The 22,874-nt window shown below is 43.2% G+C and overlaps 1 protein-coding gene across 11 annotated transcripts in view; it reads left to right on the forward strand.

Moving 5' to 3' along the window:
- The window catches only part of Mbtd1 (mbt domain containing 1), a 57,422-nt gene that overhangs the window by 12,283 nt on the left and 22,265 nt on the right, over positions 1-22,874 (forward strand). For 5 of the 11 annotated variants that reach the window (XM_023563840.2, XM_023563841.2, XM_023563839.2 and 2 more), the window contains 5 exons: positions 10,173-10,371; positions 11,620-11,759; positions 13,070-13,184; positions 14,499-14,581; positions 22,460-22,577. In XM_023563840.2, coding sequence (XP_023419608.1) covers positions 10,218-10,371; positions 11,620-11,759; positions 13,070-13,184; positions 14,499-14,581; positions 22,460-22,577 — 610 coding nt within the window. In that variant the 5' untranslated portion in view covers positions 10,173-10,217. Of the gene's footprint in view, positions 1-10,172; positions 10,372-11,619; positions 11,760-12,537; positions 12,652-13,069; positions 13,185-14,498; positions 14,582-22,459; positions 22,578-22,874 lie in introns of those variants that run through there. The other 6 variants (XM_023563844.2, XM_003466830.5, XM_023563843.2 and 3 more) reach the window with 5 other exon arrangements.

The raw sequence follows: 22,874 nt of genomic DNA on the forward strand, positions 1-22,874 counted from the left end.
GCTGCCCGGCCACAGGGAAGATGGTAAGGTAGAGAAGAAAATACTTTCCATTAGGTTTCTGTATATTTTTGGAAGCGTAATTTTCCAGATACTCCAGAGAATGAAATTAATACGATAAAGATGATGGAGAAGACTTTAAAAACAAAACCTGATTTTACATACCAATAACATGACTGCATTAGAGGAGGCAGAAGTAATCCAAATAATGCCTGAACTCTTACACACAGTCTGGGCAGAAGGGACAACAAATCCTGAACTATTTTGCATGACGATGTACGTGTGATGCTGCTCTATTTAAATGTATGAACAGATCGTAGCCAGGCCCTGTGGCACACTACACTCTGGGAATCTGAGGCAAGAAGATTGGAAGAGTGAGCCTGAGGAATTTCATGAGACCCCAGCTCAAAATTATTTGGGCAGGAGGTGGGAGTGCACACTAAGAGTGTACTCTGTGCAGAGACCCCAAGTTCAGGCCCCAGTACGGGAAAAGGAAAGTTTTAAAAATTGTACAAATGGATGTGTTGACCTTGGTTGAGAAACAGCATACTTTGGAAACCAGCAAATTGGGGTGTGAAGAGATTAAAATCTCAATGGACATTAATTGGAGGTACAAGTGTGACTCCGTGATTCTCTAAAATCGAATGTATATGTTTTTGTCTGTCTGCTGAAAGGGTCCATACACACTCGGATGGCAATGAGCAGGCAGCTCTAATGCTTTTATTTCCAGTTCCCCACTCGAGCCAAGGCTCTTGTGGATTCCAGGCCCAAGACAGAGGTGACTTTGGGATAAATCTGGAATGTGGTTTTTTATTCCAAAAGGTAATGGAATTGCTAAAAATAAAAAGCTGGGAAGGGGTGGTGCACATCTGTACTCCTGCAGTTGGGAGGCAGAGGCAGGAGAGTTTGTGTGTTTGAGGCCAGCCCCAGCTACATAGTCCAAGACAAGCCTACATGGCAAAGTGAAACCCTGTCTCAAAACCACCAGAGTAGTTATTTAGAAAAGGGACTAAATGACACATGGGTTGGCTTGCAAGGGTTTCTACTCCTCCAATCTGGGACAGGTTGGGTCCCCCAAATAAGATATACAGAATTATAAGCCATTGAAAAGTCAGAGTCTATGAGCTGAAAGAGGAGAAAAGGGGCTCTGCAGGAAGATGCTGAGGAGGGGAAAAGATACGAAGCCTGCAAGAGTGGTCCTGGGTGCTGACTGGAGTGAAATTGGGACCATGAGAGTGTTTGCGTGCCTTTTTAAGTGCTTCCTGTAGACAGGTTATTAGCTAGAAAATCCTGCCCCTGCCAGACCTAACCAAGTCACCAGCACCAGTAAGGATAGAAGGCCAATGCACCTCTGGCTCTGCCACCTGGGAGAGGACCTCAGCTGGAGGGGCGCACCCTCAGTCCAAGGAAATTCATGAAGAAATTTTCATAGTTGAAATTTTACAAAGAGACGATTTTCCTCTGAGGAGGGACCTCAGTGACTCCCACAGATGAATCATGTGCTGCATGGAGTCACTTCCCAGTGAGGGTTGACCAAGGCCACCTGAACTGTACCATCAAGCTGGCAGCCACAGTGGGCGTAGTCATTAACATCAGTGATACTGGTCAGGTGTCTGGTCGTGTCCATGGTGCCTTGAAGTCTTGAAGCCAGGAGGTACTCCAGCCAGAGGTACTCCACAAGAGACCTTGCTGGCGTGCCTCAGACTGTTGGAATCATCAGAAATGAAAAAACCTGAGAGCATCACCACCCAGAGGAACTTTGTGACAGCTTATGTGGTGACACCGTGACCGTGTATAACATGGGGTCTTGGAACATTCTGTAAAAAATGAAGGAAATCTGCCTAAAGTTGGAAACGTTCACTAACAGTAATATGTTTCTGTCAGCCCATTGTAACAAACACTGTTCACCATATGGTAGATAAATGAGTATGTGAAGCTTTGAGCTGTGTTTTCAGACTTTCTTTGCGTGTATGTTTTCAGTTTTTTAAATGTATTACTATTTAAACAAACAAAAAAAAAAAACCCTACAGGAGGGAACTGCATTCTTTTTTTTTTTTTTTTTTTTCCCCCCATCCTAGTGAGAGTCTCACTGTGCAGTTCAGGCTGGCCTTGAACTCACTTTGTACCCCAGGCTGGTTTCAAACCTGCAGTGATCCTTCTGGCAGGGACTGCATTCTTAAAAAATATCAAACATTAAAAGAGCTGTCAGGCACGGTGGCACATCCCTGTAACCCCAGCACTCTAAGGGGCTGAGGCAAGATTGCAAATTCAAGCCCAGCCAGAGTGAGATCCTGCATCAAGGGCCGAGTGGTACAGTCAGCGCAGAGGCGCTGGGTTCAACTCTCCAGCACCACGAAGGAACTACAGGGGTGGGGAAAGGTGCAGGTGCGTTGTGTCCTTCCAGAGTAAAACCAAGACCTGCTAAATGAACTGCGTGGTCCGGTACTGTGGAGAAATGATTCTGAAAGGAGAGTAATAGAGTCATTTGACAGAACTAGAGTGTGAAGGGGAGGTTACCTGTAAGAGTTCGTCTGTGTTAACACCTTTCTGATACTGAGGGGGGACAGTGCAAGAGAATGTCATTACTGGGAGAAACACTGACATACAAGGCAGTGGTTGCCAGCTGGGGCATTCTATTTCCACGGCATATTGGACACTGCCTGGAGATTTTTGGTGGTCACATCTTTGAGATGGGAGAGTAATACCTGTTTTGTGTTTTGAGACAGGGTCTCATTATGTAGCGCAGGCTGGCCTGGAACTTACTGTGCACCCCAGGTCACGGAGATCTGCCTCCCTCAGCTTTCTGAATGCTGAGCTAACAGGTGTGTGTCACCACACCTGACAAGGTAGTATTATCTTCCAGTCCACACACTAACCCTCTGTTTCAAAACATTGCTGTATCTGGCCCAAATGTAGATATTGCCAAGGTTGAAAATCTCCCAGCTGGGCTTTTTAAATGCTAATTTAAAGGTAAATGGGTTTAAAGCATGTAGCTATTAGGTTTGTCCTTTTTGTCTTCAAACTTTGTATTCAGGTTGTTTTCAAAAGCCTTGCTACATTTTAATCTCACTGAGAAATCCTAGAATCCTCTTTTCACAGTTAGCATTCTGTTGTCTTGTGTGCATTTAGTTTAAATCGCGTGTGTTTATATAACCATGTGTGTTGCAAATGAGTGTGTGTCAAGTGTCACTGCAGTTGAGCAGTCACCATACTGCGTTTCTTCTGGGCAGCTCTTGCCTGGAGTTGACAGTTCTCTCGTACTTTCATTTGGCCAGTGTGCTTGACTGCCACCCCAGTCCTCTGGGAATACAGTCTGTCGACTTCCAAGCCCTGCTCTCCATCTGCTGTCCTGGGTCACCCTGTTCACACTGACTTAGATAAAATCCCCTTGATACTCCGTCCTGTGTTGGGTCATTTAGTTAGTTCCCAATCAGCCATCTTCCCCTATCTGGTTACAACCAACATGAGAACTACACTTTTTTTGAAACTTGGCCTGTCTGGAAATACTCTACCATTACAGTTAGCAGATCATTTGACCAGATAGAGATTTTTTGAAAAAGTTTACTAAAGCAAAGCGTGGTGGTGCTTGCCTGAAATCTTAGCTGCTGGGGAGACTGAGGCAAAATGAGAAGTTGAGGGTCAGTCTGAACATCAGTAAGCCCTTGTCTCAAAAATAAAAGGCCTAGGATGCTGCAGTGCACTCCCAGGATTAAGTCACCAGTACCCTGTGTATGTGCGTGTGTGTAAAACTGACAAACTACATACTTAAAATGTACAATTTGATGTTTTGTTTTTGTGGGGTTTTTTTGAGATAGGGTCTCACTTTGTAAAAGAACAAAAAGTAAGAATAGATAAGGGGCTAGTGGTGCCGCAGGCCTATAATCTCAGCACATGAGGGCTGAGGCAGAACTGCTGCGAGTTCAAGGCCAGCCTAAACTGCATAGCAGTACCCTGTCTCAAAAGAACAAAGCAAACAAAATTGTCACTGGATATTCATTAAATTTCTGCATTCTGCCCCTTATTTTCCATTTTCTTGTTTTTCTTTGTTGTGTTTTGGGTGTTTTCTTAAACATTTATTTTCCATTTCTCTAATTATGTTTAGCCATACAGGATATATTGACATTTTTTAATACTTTTGGTCCTTTTTGACAGTAGTAGGGATTTAACACAAAGTTCCCCTTGGCGGCCCACCCTTTGCTTTTAGAACCTCCCCCTGCCTCAGCCTCCCACATTGCAAATGCCCTCCTCCCTTTCTAGCCTCATTTGTAAGTAGTTTGTATGTGGTAATTGATACTGTTGATGCCTGAAGTACTTGGCTTTCTTATTTGTACTGACACTTGTTGGAGCTGGATTGCTTTTGTTTTGGGTGGTTGGTAGTGAACTTGATAAAATCTGTGGGAATGCTGACTGGCCTGCGCTGTGCTGTGCTGTGCTGTGCTGTTCGTTTGTATGATTTACAACCCTCCTCTTGGTGTCAAGGGGCTCAGTAACCTGCAACCACTTCAACCTCTTGCCTCCGGGTTTCCTGATCACTGCAGGGAGAGTAGATTGCAACCTCAGATTTACTCAAGGGGACAGGCCAGTGATTATAGAGTCCCAGCCTCTCCAGCTTGACTGAGCCCTGAAGGGAAGAGAGTTGGAAGTGTGATTCAGGGTAGAGCAGTTTGCAGCACGCATGAGACCCTGGGTTCATCCCCAGCACCTCAGAATTTAAAGTTGTGGGCACACACCTGAAATGAGGAGGCTAAGGCCAGGTTGGGCTGCGTAGAGAGTCTGTCTCAAAAAAATAAATAAATAAAAATGAGATCACATAAGAATAGGCTGCTTTGCTGGTACCCTCTGCGTGCAATCAGGATTTTTCCCACCACCCTCTCACTGGAGTCCAAGCCTCCCTTATGATTTGATCTGGTGCTAGACTTCCCAACTAAGTTCCTCCAAAAGTAAATGATAAGTTTTACATAGGATAAACCACTTAATACAACTCACTGGCATTCTGTTCTAATGTGAGAAAATGTCTGTTGAGATGAGCATACACCATGTGGAATACAGCTTTTAAGAAGTGTGCCTCACACTGAAATGAATGTGTCAGAATACTTGGCTCGTACCACAGAGGACTTGGCAAGGGTGTACCCATGGGGACAAAGCCCAATGTGCAGCACAGATGAGCTTTTCTGTGTGTGGTGGGTCCATGGTGTCCCCCAGAGCCTCCCACCCTCAAAGATGGGGCTTTTGGAAGGTCATTGGAGGCACAGCTGACTTGCTGCTCAGAGATGGGCTGGTCAGAAGGGGGCAGTCGTAGGTGTGGCCCTGGGAGGGTGTATCTCCTTTCTAAGTCCTCCCTTCTCTCTCTGCTTCCTGGCGCCCTTCCGAGCAGCTCTCTTCAGCTACACCCCTTGACTTGGAGCCAACTATGGACCAAAATGTGAGCCAAAAGAAATCTGCACCTTTAGGATTTGCAAGTTGGATGGTTGGCCCAATGACAAAAGTGATGAAGGCAGAGTTTAGAACTAGAGAAGTGGGTTGTTTCCCAGACTATGTCTGACCGTGTGGCTCTGAAGCCCTCGGAATTGGTTAGTGGGAGGGATTTGGAAAGGTTTGAAGATACCAGCTGGAGAAGCAGTCAGAGAATGCTGTGAGCCAAGCTTGATGGGAGATTGTGGTCAAAACATAGGAGACCAGAATGCTGATAAAAAGGCAGAACACAGGCTGGGGATTTAGCTCAGCAGCATAAGCACCTGCCTTGCAAGCAGGCAGTCATGAGTTCGATCCCGGGTACCGATAAAAAGGAAAAAAAACAAACAAACAAAAAAAAAGGCAGACCACAGACAAAGCTCAGTAGGTTTGACTTTGGGAACAATGACTACTTTGCCAGTTGGACCCAAGACTATGAATTACTACACTGGTAGAACATTTTGCTCATTTATAAGACTTTGAGGACGTCTGAGATGAAAGGGTAGAAGAAATTTCAAGGTAGCCCAACATTCAGTCTGCAGTATGAGTACTGTTGAGGGCTTTTTAGCAGGTTTTATACTGAAAATCTATGGAACAAACAGCACAGCTGATTTCAAAAGTTTTGAGTTTGGCCAAAAAGGAAGGTCTAGTTAAGTTCGGCCTGCAAATATGGAACAGAGGAAGTTTGGTTGTTGAAAAGATTATCATTAAAAAGAAGCCAAGTACTTTATAAACAGGAAAACAAAAAAATGGCTTGGCGGTATCACAGGAACCAGCAAAACCTATTCTTCCACAGGCTCAGAGTTGCAGAAGTGAGACTGCCTTTGCTTTGAGAAAAGAGAGCTGAGACCCTGCTGTAGAAGGGCACCTAGGAAGTTTGTTCACCAGGATGAGTTCACAGTGGTCAGCCACCCAGGCACTAAGAGGCCTGCGCAGACCTCAGCATCCTCCACATGGTACCTGGACTCTTGACTTACAAATTAGTTTGTTTTCGAGGACTGATTGTAGATCAAGAAATAATGGAGTATACCTATAATGCATTCCAAAGTACCTCTTAACCCTCCTTTTCATAAGATAAAAAGTGTGTAATTTCCCAGAAACACCAATAATTTTCCTAGTGTATTCACCAAAAAACTATTAAATGTTTGTAGTTTATTAAAAACAACAATTTCATACTGCACTCACCATTCAAGTTGCCTTCTCTGGCTTGGGGAAGGGAGAGTGAGATACAAGGTGGCTGTTGTCTGGAAGGAGGTTCCCCTTCCATAGGAACAGGAGAAACCTGACTCTCTGGTGTCCTTTCTTCACTCCAGAGAGTCTATTCACTTGCCTTTCCTTAGCTGCTTTTCTGGCTTTTTGGAGGCCACTTTGACAGCAGTTAATTATAGGGATTATAGAAAGCACTGACAAAAATCACGTCCACATACACATCTGGGCTCAGACTGACTCTTACACGTGCTTTTCTGGCATCATGAGTCGTTGTTTTCCACTACACAAGTGGCCACATTTAGGTCCTAACTCAAGACGTTGGTTGTAAGTTAAACCTAAAATTCAGGTCATAACCCTTGTTGTTCATATGTGAGCTTTGACAGGCATGGGGGATGCAAGCGTACTGGGGTCAGGTGAGGCTTCCACAGAAGATGTCCTGGGATGTTAGGCTGTGTGCCATTGAGAGGGCAGGAGTAAAACTGAGTGGGAAGCCAAAGGTACAGTGGAGACTCCAGGAAGTTGGAGAAGCCCGGAATGTGGACCAGCTGAGGAAAGCCCCCAGAAGAGCAAAGCCAGGCCACAGAGAGGCCATGAGGGCTACTGCTGCAGGCAGTGCCGCAGGGACAGAGCTGCCCAAGCCCTTTAGAGTTCATGTCTGCTCGCCACAGCTTGCCCCGGGTGCTGGACTTGAAGTCACAGGTTTTCACGTTGCCAGCTGGGATTTGATCTTGCACTAGTTCAGTTCCTGTTCTGCCCCTACTCATCCCTTTTAGAGTAGGAATGCTTACCGTGTATCCCATTGTGTGTCAGCAATGTTTAGGTTTCTTTTTGTTTTTGTTTTTGTTTTAATAGAGGCTCACAGCTAAGAGTTTGCCTTAAATCTCAGATTTGGACTTTTCAGCAATGTTGGAACTGTTAGGACTTTGGCAACTCTTAGAGAGGGACTAAATGCATTTGGCATAAAGAGATGAGCACAAGTCTTTGGAGCCAGGAGAGAATGTTATAGTTTATATCTGAATGTTCCCCCCACAAAGCCTTATATGCTCAAAAGCGATTGCTTGAAGGGGCTTGTGGCTGGCTTGCTAGTAGGAGGTGGGGCCTGACCAGAGGAGGTAGGCATGAAGGTGTGGCCTGAAGGGGTTTCCCTCCCTCTCTAGCTCCCAGGCCTGTATCCTCCCTCAGAGCAGTGACTGTAGACTGCAGCCTGTACAAACTGTGAGCCAAAATAAACCTCTCCTTCAAGCTGTGAGTGTCAAGAATTTGTGTCTCAGCCAAGAGAAAGTGACTTGAGGCATGTAGGAAAGAAAGGTCAGCAGTCTTTCCTGTAGAACATTAAATCTTCAAGATAATTTGGAAAAGACTGCATGCCAATATACTTGAATAATCATAGTGTTCATGAGCATATTTAGAGCACTCAAGGACCTTAAAGAAGGAAAGTTTACTGAATGTGTTTGACAAGGGCTTTGTTTTTTATTTTAACAGTCTATAATTGTCAAAACCAAAATGTTTAATTGTTGATCCCCTGAAATCTCAAGATTCTCTCTGAAAGTAGATGCTTCAGGGTCAAGAGGCCTGTAGTAGCTGCTGCTTGAGCTGACTGCATAATAAACTGTTTACCGTGTGTTAAACCAAGGGCATAAGGTGGCCTCAGCATGGAGGTGGACCGTATGGGGACCTAAAAGTGCCTCCCCAGTGTTTGTGAAGCATGCAGACCAGGCACTGAGAGAGAATTTAGACTATCCCCCTACTGCCCCAGAGCAGATTCTTTCGTGAACTGGCCTGCAGGGGTCCTCACCTCTGACCACGCAGCCTGCTGTGTCCTCCTCTCCTGTGCCCTATGGCCCACACTCATCCTCACACCAAGCACTCTGGCTTCTCCATGGCCAAGTTCAGGCCACGGAAGCCTGTGTCTTACTTTTGCTCCGCTCATCTCCAGTATTTCAGCAACAGATGTCAGGAGGCTGCCTTTTGTCCTTGGGGTCTCTCTTAGACAGTTTGTTAGCGCGAGTCTCAGCTGACAACTCCAAATTTGTGACAGCCCCATCCTACTCTGCCATTGCCTGAGCTTGTTGGTTTCCTCCTGCCCATCCGCTGCAGCTTTGTATGAACTGTGGGTCTGGTCTGCTCTCTGCTCCACTTGTCTTTTCCTCAGTTCCGGTGAGATGCACAAGTGTTGGATAAACTTGACTGAGAGGAGAAAAAAATCTATAATTTGCTCAGGTCTGCATGGAATGAATGGCAGAGCTTCTCAGATTCACTTACACCACATGGCAGGGCCATCAGGGCTCTGCTGCTGGTGCCGTGCTCTTACTACCTGAGGGTTATCTCATTCTCAGCAGTGCAGAATGGTAGAGCTTTTCCTTTGCCATTGCCTGCAGAGTCTGGTTTATTCTTTTTAAATCTGGCAGTAGCAGCTGCTTTGGATGCTTTGAAGATACATTTCATTTATAGAAATTCTGGAAATTCAGAACCAAGTTTGAGGACCGAGGTAGAGACCTTGCCTAGCATGCACAAGATCCTGGGTTCCTTAGTACAGCAAAAAATAAAACCACCACGTCTGATAAATTAATTTGGATGATAAGCTAGGAAGTCTGTTGGAGAGCAGGGACATAATTCTATAGTGACCATAAATAGGCTTTTCTCCTTACAATTGGGCCTAGAACCAGGTGTGGTGCTGAGGCAGGGTGATCAATGTGAGTAAAGTCCAGCCTGAGCTAAATAGGGAGACCCTGTCTTTAAAAAATTACAGATATAGGGGCTGGGGATTTAGCTCAGCAGCATAAGCACCTGCCTTGCAAGCAGGCGGTCGTGAGTTCGATCCCCGGTACCAATTAAAAAAAAAAGTTAAAAAATTAAAGATATATATATTATAATAAATATACATTTATATTCATTCTTAAAGAAGAATATTAAAACAGGTTGGAGCCAGGTGTGTTAGCACACTTTTAATCTCAGCACTCAGGAGGCTGAAGCAGGAGGATCACTGAGTTTGAGACCAGTCTGAGTTACATAGCAGAACCCTGCGGGGGGGGGGGGGGGGCTGTCGATGAAAGGCATGTTAAGAAATCAGATTCTACTAGAGCCAGGGATATAGCTCAGTGGCACAGCATCTGCGTAGCAAGCATCAGGTCCTGACTTCGAATCCTGGCACAGAATCATGTACTTACCTGTTTCACATCAGTTTTGTTTTTTAAGAAATCATTTGATCTAATTTGGGGGGCTGGGCAGTGGTGCTCAGAATTGAAGCAGCCCTCACTGGTATGGTACTCTACTGGCTTACATGCAGCAGTTTTATAAGGAGTCATGATAGATTTGTGTCTTATCTATTAGCAGTCATGTTCCCAGAGAATTCTACTTTGACTCACTTGTGTGGCTTTTCATCACAAAGTAATATGGTCACTTCTCAGGACTAGACTGGATTTGTCCAGTCTCACTTGCCAGAGAAGGTGCTGAGGTCTTTGAGGGGGCAGCCTGAGCACCGTGTCATGTGTTACTGGTTTCTTCTGTGTTTTAAGACAGAACATTCTTCACGGCCCGAAAGGAGAGGAGACGTGTCCGGGATGTTCGACGGCTATGATAGCTGCAGTGAGGACACGAGTAGCAGCTCTAGCTCTGAAGAGAGTGAAGAAGAAGTCGCTCCTTTACCCTCCAATCTCCCAATCATCAAAAACAATGGGCAGGTGTACACATACCCGGATGGGAAATCTGGCATGGGTAAGTGCTGTCAGCTTGGCTTTGTTGGGAGATCACTTTCACTGGTTGCTTCTGTCATCTCCGGACCTAAAATTTTCAAAGAAGGCTGTCTTGTCTGATAGAGCCTGAACCTTCACATAATAAGATCACTCAGACCAGACCACTGTGTGATCGCTTTGTTTCTGCCTGCTTCCTCCTCGGAGTAAGTGGGACAAAACGAAAAGCAAAAAGCCCATTGAGAAACGAAAAGGAGACATAAATATTAAGTAGGTTAAAACCCTAAGTAAGCAAAAGCATGAAGGGTTGCAGAGCCGAAAGGGCTGTTGAGGACGTGGCTCTTTGCTCTCTGATGCTTCCTTGTCTTTAAATACTCACAATGATGAGATGGCTCTGCTTCAGAAATCACTTCCCTTGTTTTGGTATCTTTTTTTTTTTTTTTTTTTTTTTTTTTTTTTTTTTTTGTGGTACCAGGGATTGAACTCATGACCTTGCACTTGCCAGGCAGGCGCTTATGCCACTGAGCTAAATCCCTGGCCCCTTGTTTTGGTATCTTTAATTACTGGAACGTCCTTTGTATTGAAGTGCTCCTGTCCTGCTCCACTAAACTTTTGAGGTGGAAATATGATTTTCATTTTGTGTCAGGCGTAACTATGAAAGAAAGTTTCATGAATGTTTTGGTTTGAGGTTTTGTTTGGTTGGTTGATTTTGGGCGGATTTTTTGGTAGTGCTGAGGTTTGAACTAAGACCTCACACAGTTTAGGCAGACTCTATCCCTCAACTACATCTCGGGTCATTTTTTGTTTGTTTGTTTATTTGAGATGAGGTCTTGCTAAGTTGTCCAGCCTGGCTTTGAAGTCTCGATTCTGCTGCCTCAGCCTCCTGAATAGTTGGAATTATGGGTGCACACCACCCCCAGCTTGTCTTTGATCAGAGAGTTGCTTTGGGGGGTGCCCTAGAAGTAGAGTGTATTTTTCCACAGCACTTGATGTCGCTTACAAAGCCACACTAGGGGCTGATGGTGGCTCCGTGGCAGAGTATTTGCCTAGTGTATGGTGTCACCAGGACAGAACACTGCTCCTCTAACTTTGTGTAAGCTTCTCTATCATTTGTGTAAGAGATGGAAGGAATTTTCAAGGTGTATATTTAAATAAAAGCCTCAGAGGTGTGAAAAAGTTACTAAAATGTTAAAATAAGAAAAATAAAATATTAGATAAAATTTGATTTTATTACACGAGCATAATGTCAAAATGTTCTTATTTTGTCAATTAGCCACCTGCGAGATGTGTGGGATGGTTGGCGTGCGAGATGCCTTTTACTCTAAAACAAAGCGTTTCTGCAGTGTTTCCTGTTCGCGAAGTTACTCGTCCAACTCCAAGAAGGCAAGCATTCTGGCCAGACTTCAGGTAACGGTACAGAAACCTTCCTGTTCTATAATCTGTGTTTCAGGACCGTCACCGTATCTGTCATCTGATGCTGGTTCACTACTCCACCCCTGCCCAGCTGGCCAGTGACTTTTTTGTGTCCCACATTTTTAGGAACTGTGTGAGCTCCAAAGTTTTACAAAATTGAGTTACTTTTAAATGGGACAAAGCATGCTACCCAAAGTGAATTATAAATTTTGTAAAAATTAAAAATGCCTACCTTTTCCAAATAAGAAAAAACAAATTTCTGTTTCCTTTCAAGTTAGTCTCAAGGTAGACTCTTCCAACATTTGAGGGAAAATGATTTCTCTTCCATATTATTTTCCCGTCGCCTTTGTTTGGTGCTTTTTTCTTTCTTTTTTTTGTGATGTGGTGCTGCTGCTGAGGGCTGACCCAGGACCGCATGCCTGCCAGGTTTGCATGGCTTGGTACTTCTGAGGACAGCCCATTTGATACCTTGGCCAAATGTCCTTGGTTAGTCCAGTTAGCCTTTTTGAAAATATTCATGGAATGAAAAGGGAAAAAAAATTTTAACACGTGCATCAAGGCCTAGAAAACAATGGAGTCTTTGACTAAGTTGTTGGTATTAGACCATATAAACAATTTTTAAGGCATTACATAACCAATTTTTGTAATCACTTTTATTGGCGATCACAGTTTTCTTTTTCTCCCTTAATTTACTGTGATCATTACATTGCACTGAATGGGTTGTGTAAATCCCCCACATGAAGGAAATACATCACTTAGATGTATTTCTATATTTCAGATAGACAGCACCTAAAGATGCTGAGCAGTGGTCTGTACCCAAATGGATGGCAGTTTGTCACCCTGAATTTGGCCATGATCATTTTGTCATTGATCTTTTGCGTTAGCACTAAAGGTATAAACCTCAGTCACTTGCTCTTTGAACATTAAATTATCTTCTCTTACCATATAAATAGCAATGCTTGGCAACCTGCATGAGTGAATAACCACTGGTTCTATCCACTATAAGAAGAAATCAAATATCCACCAAGTTCATACTTTAACATTTTAGGGGATAATTTTTATTAACATATTAATTTGCATATAGCTGTTTTAGTCTGTGCCAGCTCTGCTACCCATATTAGATATCTGTGTTGTAGCAGATCGCCAGAAACATTTTCTCATGTTAAAATTCCTTGTATGTTTCCTCTGCTTCAATAATTTTCTAAACCCTCAATGTTGACTTAAGCAGAATGAACAGTATGCAGTCCTGTTAAATTTCTGTGATGGGGGCATGACAAAGAATCCTGTTTACTTAACTCTTCTTGTTTCAGGGTAAGCCTCCAACAAAGAAAGCAAAAGTTCTCCAGAAACAACCTTTAGTTGCTAAACTAGCCGCTTACGCGCAGTATCAAGCTACCTTGCAAAATCAAGCAAAGACGAAAGCAGGTAATGTTGGTGAATGGAGCAGAAGGGGCATGCTTAATACTGATTTGTCTCATTTTAAGTAAAGACATTTGAATTTTGGTTTCGTATAGGCCATTTCTGTGCCCCACTAGCACACTATAGGCTTCCCCGTGGTGCTGTCAGAAAGGTGCTCCAGACGGGGCAGTGCCGGAGCTTATTGCAATTGCCGTCCCAGTTCTCCATGCAGTGTAATGAGCCTGTGGGCAAAGAAGTTACACATTTAGCAGAGTCAGGAGCAGAAAGTAACAAGGGCCTGACTCTAATAGAAGATTCTTTATATTCTCCCACTTGCCCCCAGTACTGGGGAGTGAACCAGGGACATTCTGCTCCAGCTTATTGTTTGTTTGTTTTGAGATAGGGTCTCACGAGTGTCAAATTTGGTGCCTCCTGCATCAGCCTTGTGTGTGACTGGGATTGTAGGCATGTAGCATCATATCAGGCTATAAGTTTAATAGGAGAATAAATGCAAGAAAATAACTAGACTATAAGGCAATTAAAAACCTTAATAAAGCCAGATTCAGTGGTAGGCATCTATTGTCCTAACTACTAATAAGGCTGAATCAGAAGGATTGTTTGAGACCAAGAGTTTGAGACCCCCTGGGAAACATACCGAGACCCCCATCTCAAGAACAGAAAGTGTAAAAAAGTAGCAGGTGGTAGGTGCGAGGCAGGTGACCACTGAGGGGCGTAGTAAGAGCTGAATGGGCTTTGAAATACCAAGCAGCCACGTCAATGTTGGTTACCCTGGGGCAGCTCAGCTGCTTCCCACCGCCTAGAGCACCGGTGCCTCACTGTCCAGGGTGTGTGTTGCGGGAGGGAGACTTCAGAAACTGCAGTTTGCAGCTACAGCTTGAGTGCCCTAATCAGGAAATGTAAGATCCAAACTACACTGCAACCTTTGGATCACCCGTCAGCTCTAAGCAGTGTTTCACGGCCCACCCAGGTGGGTAGCGCATACTAGTGTGGCCCTGTCTCAGAAAAACAAAATTCTGAAACCTGAAACAATTCTGATCCCATAAAAGGTATTTAGTGAAATTCTTCAGTTTTTACTGAAAAAAGGAAACTTTAAAGAGGGATAAATTACTCCCATATCCTTTCATAGTTTAATAATAGCAGCCTTCTTATTAAGAAAATTTTGAGAAGCCAGGTGGCAGCGCACACCTGTATTCCCAGCAGTCAAGAGGCTGAGGCAGGAGGATCTCTTGAGTTCAAGGCCAGCCTGAACTCACAGTTGAGACCCTGTCTCAAAAAAACATTTTTTTTTTGAAAATTATATCTGAATTTATTCTGTTTCAGCAGTCTCCATGGATGGTTTCAGCTGGGGTAACTACATCAATAGCAACAGCTTTCTAGCAGCCCCAGTCACCTGTTTCAAACACGTGAGTATGCAGTTGCTCACCTTACTGTGAAACTTAAGTCATTGTTAAATCTTGAGGGTACCATGACACCTAAGCATCTAATCCTTAAAATGAGATTGCTTCTCTCATTAATTATGATTACCTATTAATAGCTAAAAATAACTGCTGTAGGTTTTACAAGTAAATCGTCCTGTAAAGAAATTGTGGTTGAGGGCAGGGGGTAGCTCAGTGACAGAGTACTCGCCTTGCATGTGTGAGATCTTGGGTTCAGTCCTCAGCGCTGAAGGAACGTCGGGAGCTGCGATTTGAAATTATTTTTGAACAAGGAAAGTATTAGTTCATTCAGTTTTCATGTTAAGTTGAAGCATGTGGAATTTTTGGGAGTATCAAAAATAGTCACATGTTGACACTTGCACTTGGCTCAACCAAAGGGTAGAAATTATCCTTTGTACAGGTTGCCTGAATCTTTGTGATTTGACCAGATGATTCAGAAAAGGCAGGATCTTTGAGCTTGGTTTTTGTCTCCAAGCATAAAATCTCAAAAACAAGGGAAGGAACTATTAGTATTGTCGTTTTGTGAACTAAGCAGAAGCTCCCCAGCCAGGTGTTCTCTTCAGAGGACCTAAGATAGTTCAGAATTATGTCAGTATCTACTCCAATGACAGGTTCTTTCCTTTTTATTATCTGTAATTCTCCTCAGTATTTTTTAGCTTGATAAGAAGCTTAATTTACATTTCAGGTTTTCTCTGCTACTTTACATGGGTCAAAAAACAACTTTTATTTATACTTTATTTATACTTGTTGATTTTGGACTTGCCTTACATCGTATCGTGTGAACAAAGCAGTTTGGTTTGCTTTGTGGAAATCCTGGTGGAATTTACTCTCAGAGCCAGTAAAGGATCTTTCAAAATCAGGTGGTTCGGGGCTCTGGATTTAGCTCAGTGGCATAAGCACCTGCTTGGCAAGCACAAGGTTATGAGTTCGATCCCAGGTACCGCCAAAAAAAAAAAAATATATATATATATATATCAGGTGGTTCATTCAGTGATAGACACACAGATTGAAGCCTAGTTCCTTTACATGCTGGCTTTTTTTCTTAAAAGTACAAACATTAAATCCTACATCAGTGACATGGAGACTGTAAAAACAGTTTAAAGCAGAATCTTACTCATCTCCGTGTGAAGTAGGCAATTTATGTTGCTGTAATGTTGATAAAGATATCATATTTGTGAAATATATTGCATAGATGTCACCAGCAGCTTTAAAGAAAACTGCAAAGCAGATCTTTAACTCTCCTTTTGGGGGCTAGGCATGGTAGAGCACTCAGGAGGCTGAGGCAGAAGGATTGCCATGAGTTTGAGGCCAGCCTGGGCTACATAGTGAGTTCAAGGCCAGCCTGAATCTCAGAAGAAAAAAAAGGGTGGGGGATACAGCTCAGCAGTGCAGCACTTGTCTAGCAAACATGAGGTCCTGAGTTTGATTCCCAGTACCCAAAAGAAAAAAACGACTGGGGACTTAGCTCAGTGGCACAAGTGCCACCTGGCAAGCACCAGGTCATGAATTTGATCCTCTCTTTTTTGGAATATTGCTTTGTGGTACTAAGAATTTGGGAGTTACAGTGAGTTCTCAGAACAACTATTCATCTCAGATTTCTAGAACCTTGGTCTGTCGTCTCCTTTTGAATGGCCTTCATCCCTCTTTAGGTCTTCTTTTTATGTTAATACCATGAACCAGGTTGAGCCATTTTATGTAAGTAGTCAGGATATTTTTAAAATAGCATTTGCAAGTCCCATGAGTGTGTTTTGTTTCCTGTCCAGAGTCTACATTAAAGTTCTATAATAGGGCTAGGGATATAGCTCGGCAGCAAAACACTGGCCTGGCAAGTGCAAGGTCCTGAGTTCGATCCCCAGTACCGAAAAAAAAGTTCTATAATACAGAGATAAGAAAGAAAATATGTTACAATAGAATTGATTTTTATGTGGAGGTTGCCCTTTGAGGCTGGGGTTTAGCTGAGCGGCGCAAGTGCCTGACTGGCAAGCATTTTTTCTGTTGCCTTAGTTAGCACCTGCATCAGTGGCATGGGTGTAGAAGACCTGTGGAGCAGTGGGAGCAGGAGCCCTTGCCTAGCGACCATCTTAACCTTGAAGCCCACTGCTGATACCATATGGCCAGTGAGGCCCTAACCCTAACCCCTTACTCTAGATGTTGTACCTGCCTTGTCACCCACTTGAGCACAGGTTAGAGCCCTTCTTGCTCCAGGAGATTGGTTTTAAACATAAAAGTTTTTTTAAAATGCCAGGCATGGCGGCACATACCTGTAATCCCAACACTCTGGAGGCTGAGGCAAGAGGATCACTCAGAGTTTGAGGCCATTCTGGGCTACAAGGTGAGTTCAAGCCCAGTGTGAACTACGTATTGAGACCCTATCTCCAAAAAAACAGTGTAACACAGAAGCAGAGCTGTTCTGTAGCCACAGGAATTGGCGAGAAGGCCAAATCTGAGTCCTGCCCACTGGTCCTCAAGCCAGCCTCTCCTAGAGTATAGCTGCAGATAGTTTCCCTCTTTCATCACTTGGATGCTACTGTGATTAACAGTACGATCGTGAGACTTGCATTTAAATTTCTGGGGATAGACATTGTGCAAGTTGAAGGTAAGGCTGCCATTCAGATCATTGCTGTAATCAGATAGTGTGGTTACTAAGTACAGCAGTGGTTTGTGTTTTTGTTTTTGTTTTTTAAATAACCAACATGAAATTGAATTTCCACTCCTGCTTAATGTATCTGCTTCAAAGTCTGAATTAGAGCTGCCGTATACAGTAATGCCTCGGTTCAAGAACACTTCGAGCTGGCATCCTGTTGGACCTCTAGAATCCCAGCTCTTGGAGGCTGAAGCAGGAGGACTGCCATGAGTTTGAGACCAGGCTAGGCTACATAGTGACAACTGTCTCAAAAAGCAACAACAAAAGAAAGCTTCTGTTTGCCAAGAATTGGGTTGGCACACAAGCATTTGGTAAAATTTTGCTTCTGTTCCTGTACTCTGCACCAAGTGCTGAACAGGACTACAGCCATCTGCCCAGAATTGTGGAATAAATTACCTTCATGAGCCAGAGTACCACTCTTAAATCACTCGTTTTAATCTACGAGGTTGTTTCTCAGGCCTTTTATTTTGGCCTCAGATTTCCCTTTTCCGTGATAGTTTCTGACTCAGACCTCAGCATAGCCAGAGTAAGAGGAAGTGCAGCACTAGACTGGCAGGAAGAGCGCGCTGCCAGGGCGCACCCTCAGACAGGGAACCCAGAACTCCGAGTCTGCTTTTCTCTCCTTCCAGACTGTATGGCTACAGAGCGGAGACATCTTTAAAATCTTCTCGTTTACCTAGTCCATCTCCTTTAAATGAAGGCATACTTGCTAGTTTTTTGAGTAGCAGGTGTAGAATCTTTACCCTTGGGTTTTTAAAAGTCTTTTCTCCAAGTTAAGCTTTCTATTAAGTCCCTGAAAAGTGTCCATAGCCATAAACTATGGAAGGACATCTCCACAATACTAGTACGATACAGTTCCGGTTTAGAGGCACCTTGTATGCTCATGAGATTCAGGTTACAAGGGCACTTCTAGCTGATTTATGTATTAAGAACCTTTAGCTTGGGCAGCCCACCTGGGACCCCTCTTGTCTCTCAGAGCTATTCCCAGTCCCCATTCCTGTTCTCCAGTAAATTATCCTACGCTTTAAAAAATTGTAAGCATCCTAATTTTTTTTTAACTTTTTAAAGACTATAGTCTTTAAAATTGTTCATCTTATGAAAGTAACTAAAAATACTTCTTTCTCAGGTATTATGGAGGGACCGGAATGTGTTAATATCAAGTGTACATGAAGCCATAGAAAAGCTAAAATTCCATTGCTCCAGTTACATATTTACAGAGTTAGAATTTCTTCTCTTGGGTATTTCAGCTATATACTCTTAACGGTTTATTGAGACTGTCATCGCTAACCAACATGTAATCATTTTGTACACCCTTAAAGGCAGTTGTGGTCTTGTGCAAAAGAAAGTCCTTTGCACACATGGATACTGTGACCTTGAAGCTCAGGCATAGGCTTTCATTTTGTTCCTACATATAAACCTGGTGTTAATCACATTACATTCTCATTTTCTTTTGTACAGAACCTAAATGTCAATTTCTTTGGAGGAATAAGATTATCCTATTTGTAACATGTCATACATAATTTTTAGGTTTAAGGACAAAAAAATAAAAACTCTCATTTGTATGCATGCAGTAACTTTAAAGTAAAACTCACACCCCACCTGGTAGTACAAACCTGTGTAAGCCCACACTAGCGAGGCTGAGGCAAGAGCAACAGAAAGTGCAAGGCCAAGGCCAATCTGACCTACACAGTAACACCATTTTAAAATGTATTATCCACGTGTGTTTTCTTCAAGTTCATGATCTTATAGGTATAAGTAAGATTTCTTTCTGGGGTTTGTTTCTTAACCTTAACTTGCACACAAGGACTCTAGTGACAATTGAAAATTAATGTGACTTTCTCCCTTATAACTATAGAGACTCTTCAGTGTGTTGCTCAGATGAATGACTCCCTTCTAGTCTCTGTTAGAAAGTTAAATTCACGTCTGGCCCCAACCAGGCACCATCTGAAATCGCTGTGGGAGTGGTGCCGTGAAAGAGCCTGTAGCAAAATACAGGGCCTTCATGTAATGAAAATCATGTTGGAAAGCCTGATAAAAAATGTTCTAACTTGGTCAAGAAGAAAACAAGGCTGAATCTGAATTATTGTCTGTCATTGGAGCCTATTTCAGGATCTCCTAATGCTGAAGCAGTATTGGTTTAATTGTTTTGCTTAATTACGGAGTGTTCAAAGCCTTCCTGTTAGTGGTCTCCGTTCCCTGTTTTTAATGCATGCCTGTCATTTGCATCTCCTTCATCTTCTACTCTGAATATTGCATTTCCTTTCATCCACCCCTAAAATAAAGATTCTGGTATCAGATCAGAAGGTGAGTGGACTTTCTGGAGAGGGTAGGAACAGTTTGTTTCTTCGTGTTGCTATTTTGGGCTAAGTGCAGTAAGCAGCATGTAGGAACTGGAATTTCTTTCTCATTTTCTTCCCCTCTTCTCCTGAGTAATTGACTGTTCTCCGTTAATGCACTTCAGTAACCACGCATCTATCTCTCAGTCTGAGTTACTGTAAAGATGGCTCTGCATACATGTGCCGCACTGTGGGATTAGATTCCTTCTCAGCGACCTGTTGTGCAGCTTCAGTACTGCCCTCTCGTAGTCTCTGTTAACACTGAAGATCATGTGTGGCTGTCAGCAGTTTTAGGCTGGCAGCCATGTGGCGGAAGATCTCTATGTGTATCCTCTGAATACTGTACTGGCCGTCAGGGCTGTTGGACTATCTGGGGTGTCCTGAGTGCAAAAGAGTTAAGACTTGTGGCCCAGGTCTCTGCTGAGAAGGGCAGGTGGAAGTTATCATGCATTTGTGTTGGGGACCTCGCAGCATTTGGATTTGGCCGTGTCCTGCAGGACCTGATGACAGCTTACCTTGCAGGGAAGGAGCGTCGCTCCCAGATAGCTCTCACGAGAGGCCCTGGAGCAGGAAGTGGTGGAGCAGATCTTCCTTGTTTGGGAGGAGCCTGAGGTGGACCTCGCGTCCTGAGTCTGGAAGGTAAATTTGTTGTTACCTGTAAATGCTGGTTCTGCTGGTTCATGCTGTGCCAATCCAGACTCGCAGAGGTGTCCCTCCTGCCAGCACGAGAAGACAGATGACTTGGACGAAGATGGCTGTCAAGCCCTGGTCATTTAGTCTTCCACACTTACAAGTATTCGTTTCAAACAGAAGGGCAGCTGTACCTACAACATCACCTTACTACTTCAACGCATGGAGCATGCACTGCGCTGTGACCGTGCTGCTCTTTCCTGTTGATGCTGTCTGTGACTCTTCATTTTTTTCAGAGAGTGAACATATGGATTGGTTTAAGAGGGCCTAGCAGAACCACAATCTTACAGGCAAGAACAAATGTCACTTTCTGCTACTTTCTCCTATACCAATCCAGACTGCAGGCTCCAAAACAAGCTCTCCCACCCCCTAAAGAGAATAGTCCCTGTATTTTTTTGAGTATTTTGACACTTTGTTTTCTTTAATAAAATGAGGCAAAAAGTTATTTTCTCCAAATGAATGTTGTGGCTTTAAAAAATAAAAGAACGTTGACAGGTTGTCCTGCCTAACTAAAAACGGAGTCCCGTCTGCCACATTCACTAAGCGGTTTGCCACCCGGACCTGCAGCTTATGAGCGTGACCATGGCTCTTTCTTTTTGGACGATAAAGAAACCCGGTTCACATATTTGGCAGTCAGGCAAAGAGGAGTGGATGTTTTACGTCAGTTTTATGTGTGCATCTTGCTGCACCCATCTGCTCTACCTGCTCGCCCTCCCAGAAGTGAGCAGCCTCGGGACCTGCGTGTGTTAACTAGTCTGTGCCACCCGTCTTCCTCCCAGCTTTTCCTCCTCTGATCCTATCTGCTGGCAACAGGGATGGCCCTACGGTCTAGAGTGATAGAGGGGGAGACAACAGACCTTGAAGGGTCCAATTTAAAAAAATAATCACAATGGTTTTTTTTCCCTAAACTTAGGGTGATAGCAAGGATTCCTTCCCAGAATCCCACGTAGCGGAGCTGAGGCATGAAAGCATGTCTCCACGTAGCTGAGGTGTGCTCTCTGCTGCCCATTCAAAGCAGCAGTCACTGACTGACTCTGTCTCTGGGTGGTAGGCTTGTCCTGGCTCAGTGTTATGTGACAGTCTCTTCCTTCTGAAAGTGTAAGCCATGCGAGCAGCTCGGGATATTAGGAGGCTAATCCTCCTGTTCGGGGGTAGCATCTGTGAGATCTGGGGCTCTTCAGCAGGAAGGCCAAGTCCAAACTGATGTGCTCTTTGCTTGTCTTGGGGCTAGGAGGCTATTTCGTTTTCTTCCAATTTATTCAGATTGTTTGGTCTTTTGCAACCTCACAAAATCCTTTTCTAAGATTCTAAATTATATTTGATGAAGAGCTGATTACCCAGGGCCATAAAAACTGTTCAGCATTTATGTAAATTCCTGAATTCACTGGTTTGATTTTATCCACCACGGTATGAACTCCATGACCTGCCTTGTGGTTTGAGGACAGAAATGTGATAGAAGTAGCCGTTTGGGACTGTGTGCTGTACTTTGGGGAAACCCCTTCACAGTGCTCATTTAGTAGGTTTCCGAGTCCCCATCTCAATCGTTTGTTGTGAAAGCTCATGATTGCCAGTTCTAATACTGTAAGTTTTCTCCTTAGAGTAATTCTGACCCAGGAAATGTTTTAAATGATTATTTGACACCTTACTGTAGTGTTCATCTCCAAAAGACCATTCAGCTGCACCTTTTCCCTTATGTGTGTCCTTATAGACTATTCTGTGAATTCCACTTAGATTGGAAATACAGATAGCCCAGTTTTATTTCTCCGGTTCATGTTGATGGTAACGACTTTTGTAATTGGAATTATTTTTCTTCCTGCTCTTTGGCTGGGTCTTTTAAAATAAGAGTTAGGTTAAGTGGATTCATTCAGTACATGCTAAAAATTTCTCAAATCACTTTTGTGAAGTCTGTTAGGTTTGTAATTCAGCTTTAGAAAAATTGTTGCTTAAATCTTGTTTTAGGACTGTATTTCAATGTCAAAATATTGTTTAATATGTGTGAATTTTTTTCTTCATTTTGAGTTTGATCCTGACATTACTTTTACTAAATAGAATATTGTTTAATGGGAAGAAATAACAATTTAATACTTTTGTTATTAATGGTAATGCTTCATTTAGAATGACATGTTTTAGGCTGTATGTTAATAAGACAATAATTTAATAATTTTTATATGACAGGCACCTATGGGGACCTGCTGGGGTGATATCTCAGAAAATGTGAGAGTAGAAGTCCCCAATACAGACTGCAGCCTTCCTACCAAAGTCTTCTGGATTGCTGGGATCCTAAAGCTAGCAGGTAAAAGCATGCATTATAATTGACTAAAAAATGCCGATACATAAAGCGTTTTGTGAAAAAGCATGTTTGTAAATTCTGCAGATATTACCAAATAAATGATAATGATACAGGCGTTGACAATTTTTTTCTATAAAAAGAACAAATATTTTCAGTTGAATCTTTCCCATTTAACATGCAAGCAGCCCATAGCAATGCATAAATAAATATGTATGAATGTGTTCCGGGTGAATTTTACTTATGGGCACTGAAATGTGAATTTCATGTAATTTTCATATCTTCTGAAGAAATTTTTAAAAA

The sequence above is a fragment of the Cavia porcellus genome, unplaced genomic scaffold, assembly GCF_034190915.1.
Source record: "Cavia porcellus strain 051 isolate PalLab524CR breed Dunkin Hartley unplaced genomic scaffold, mCavPor4.1 scaffold_6, whole genome shotgun sequence".
Lineage (NCBI taxonomy): Eukaryota > Metazoa > Chordata > Mammalia > Rodentia > Caviidae > Cavia > Cavia porcellus.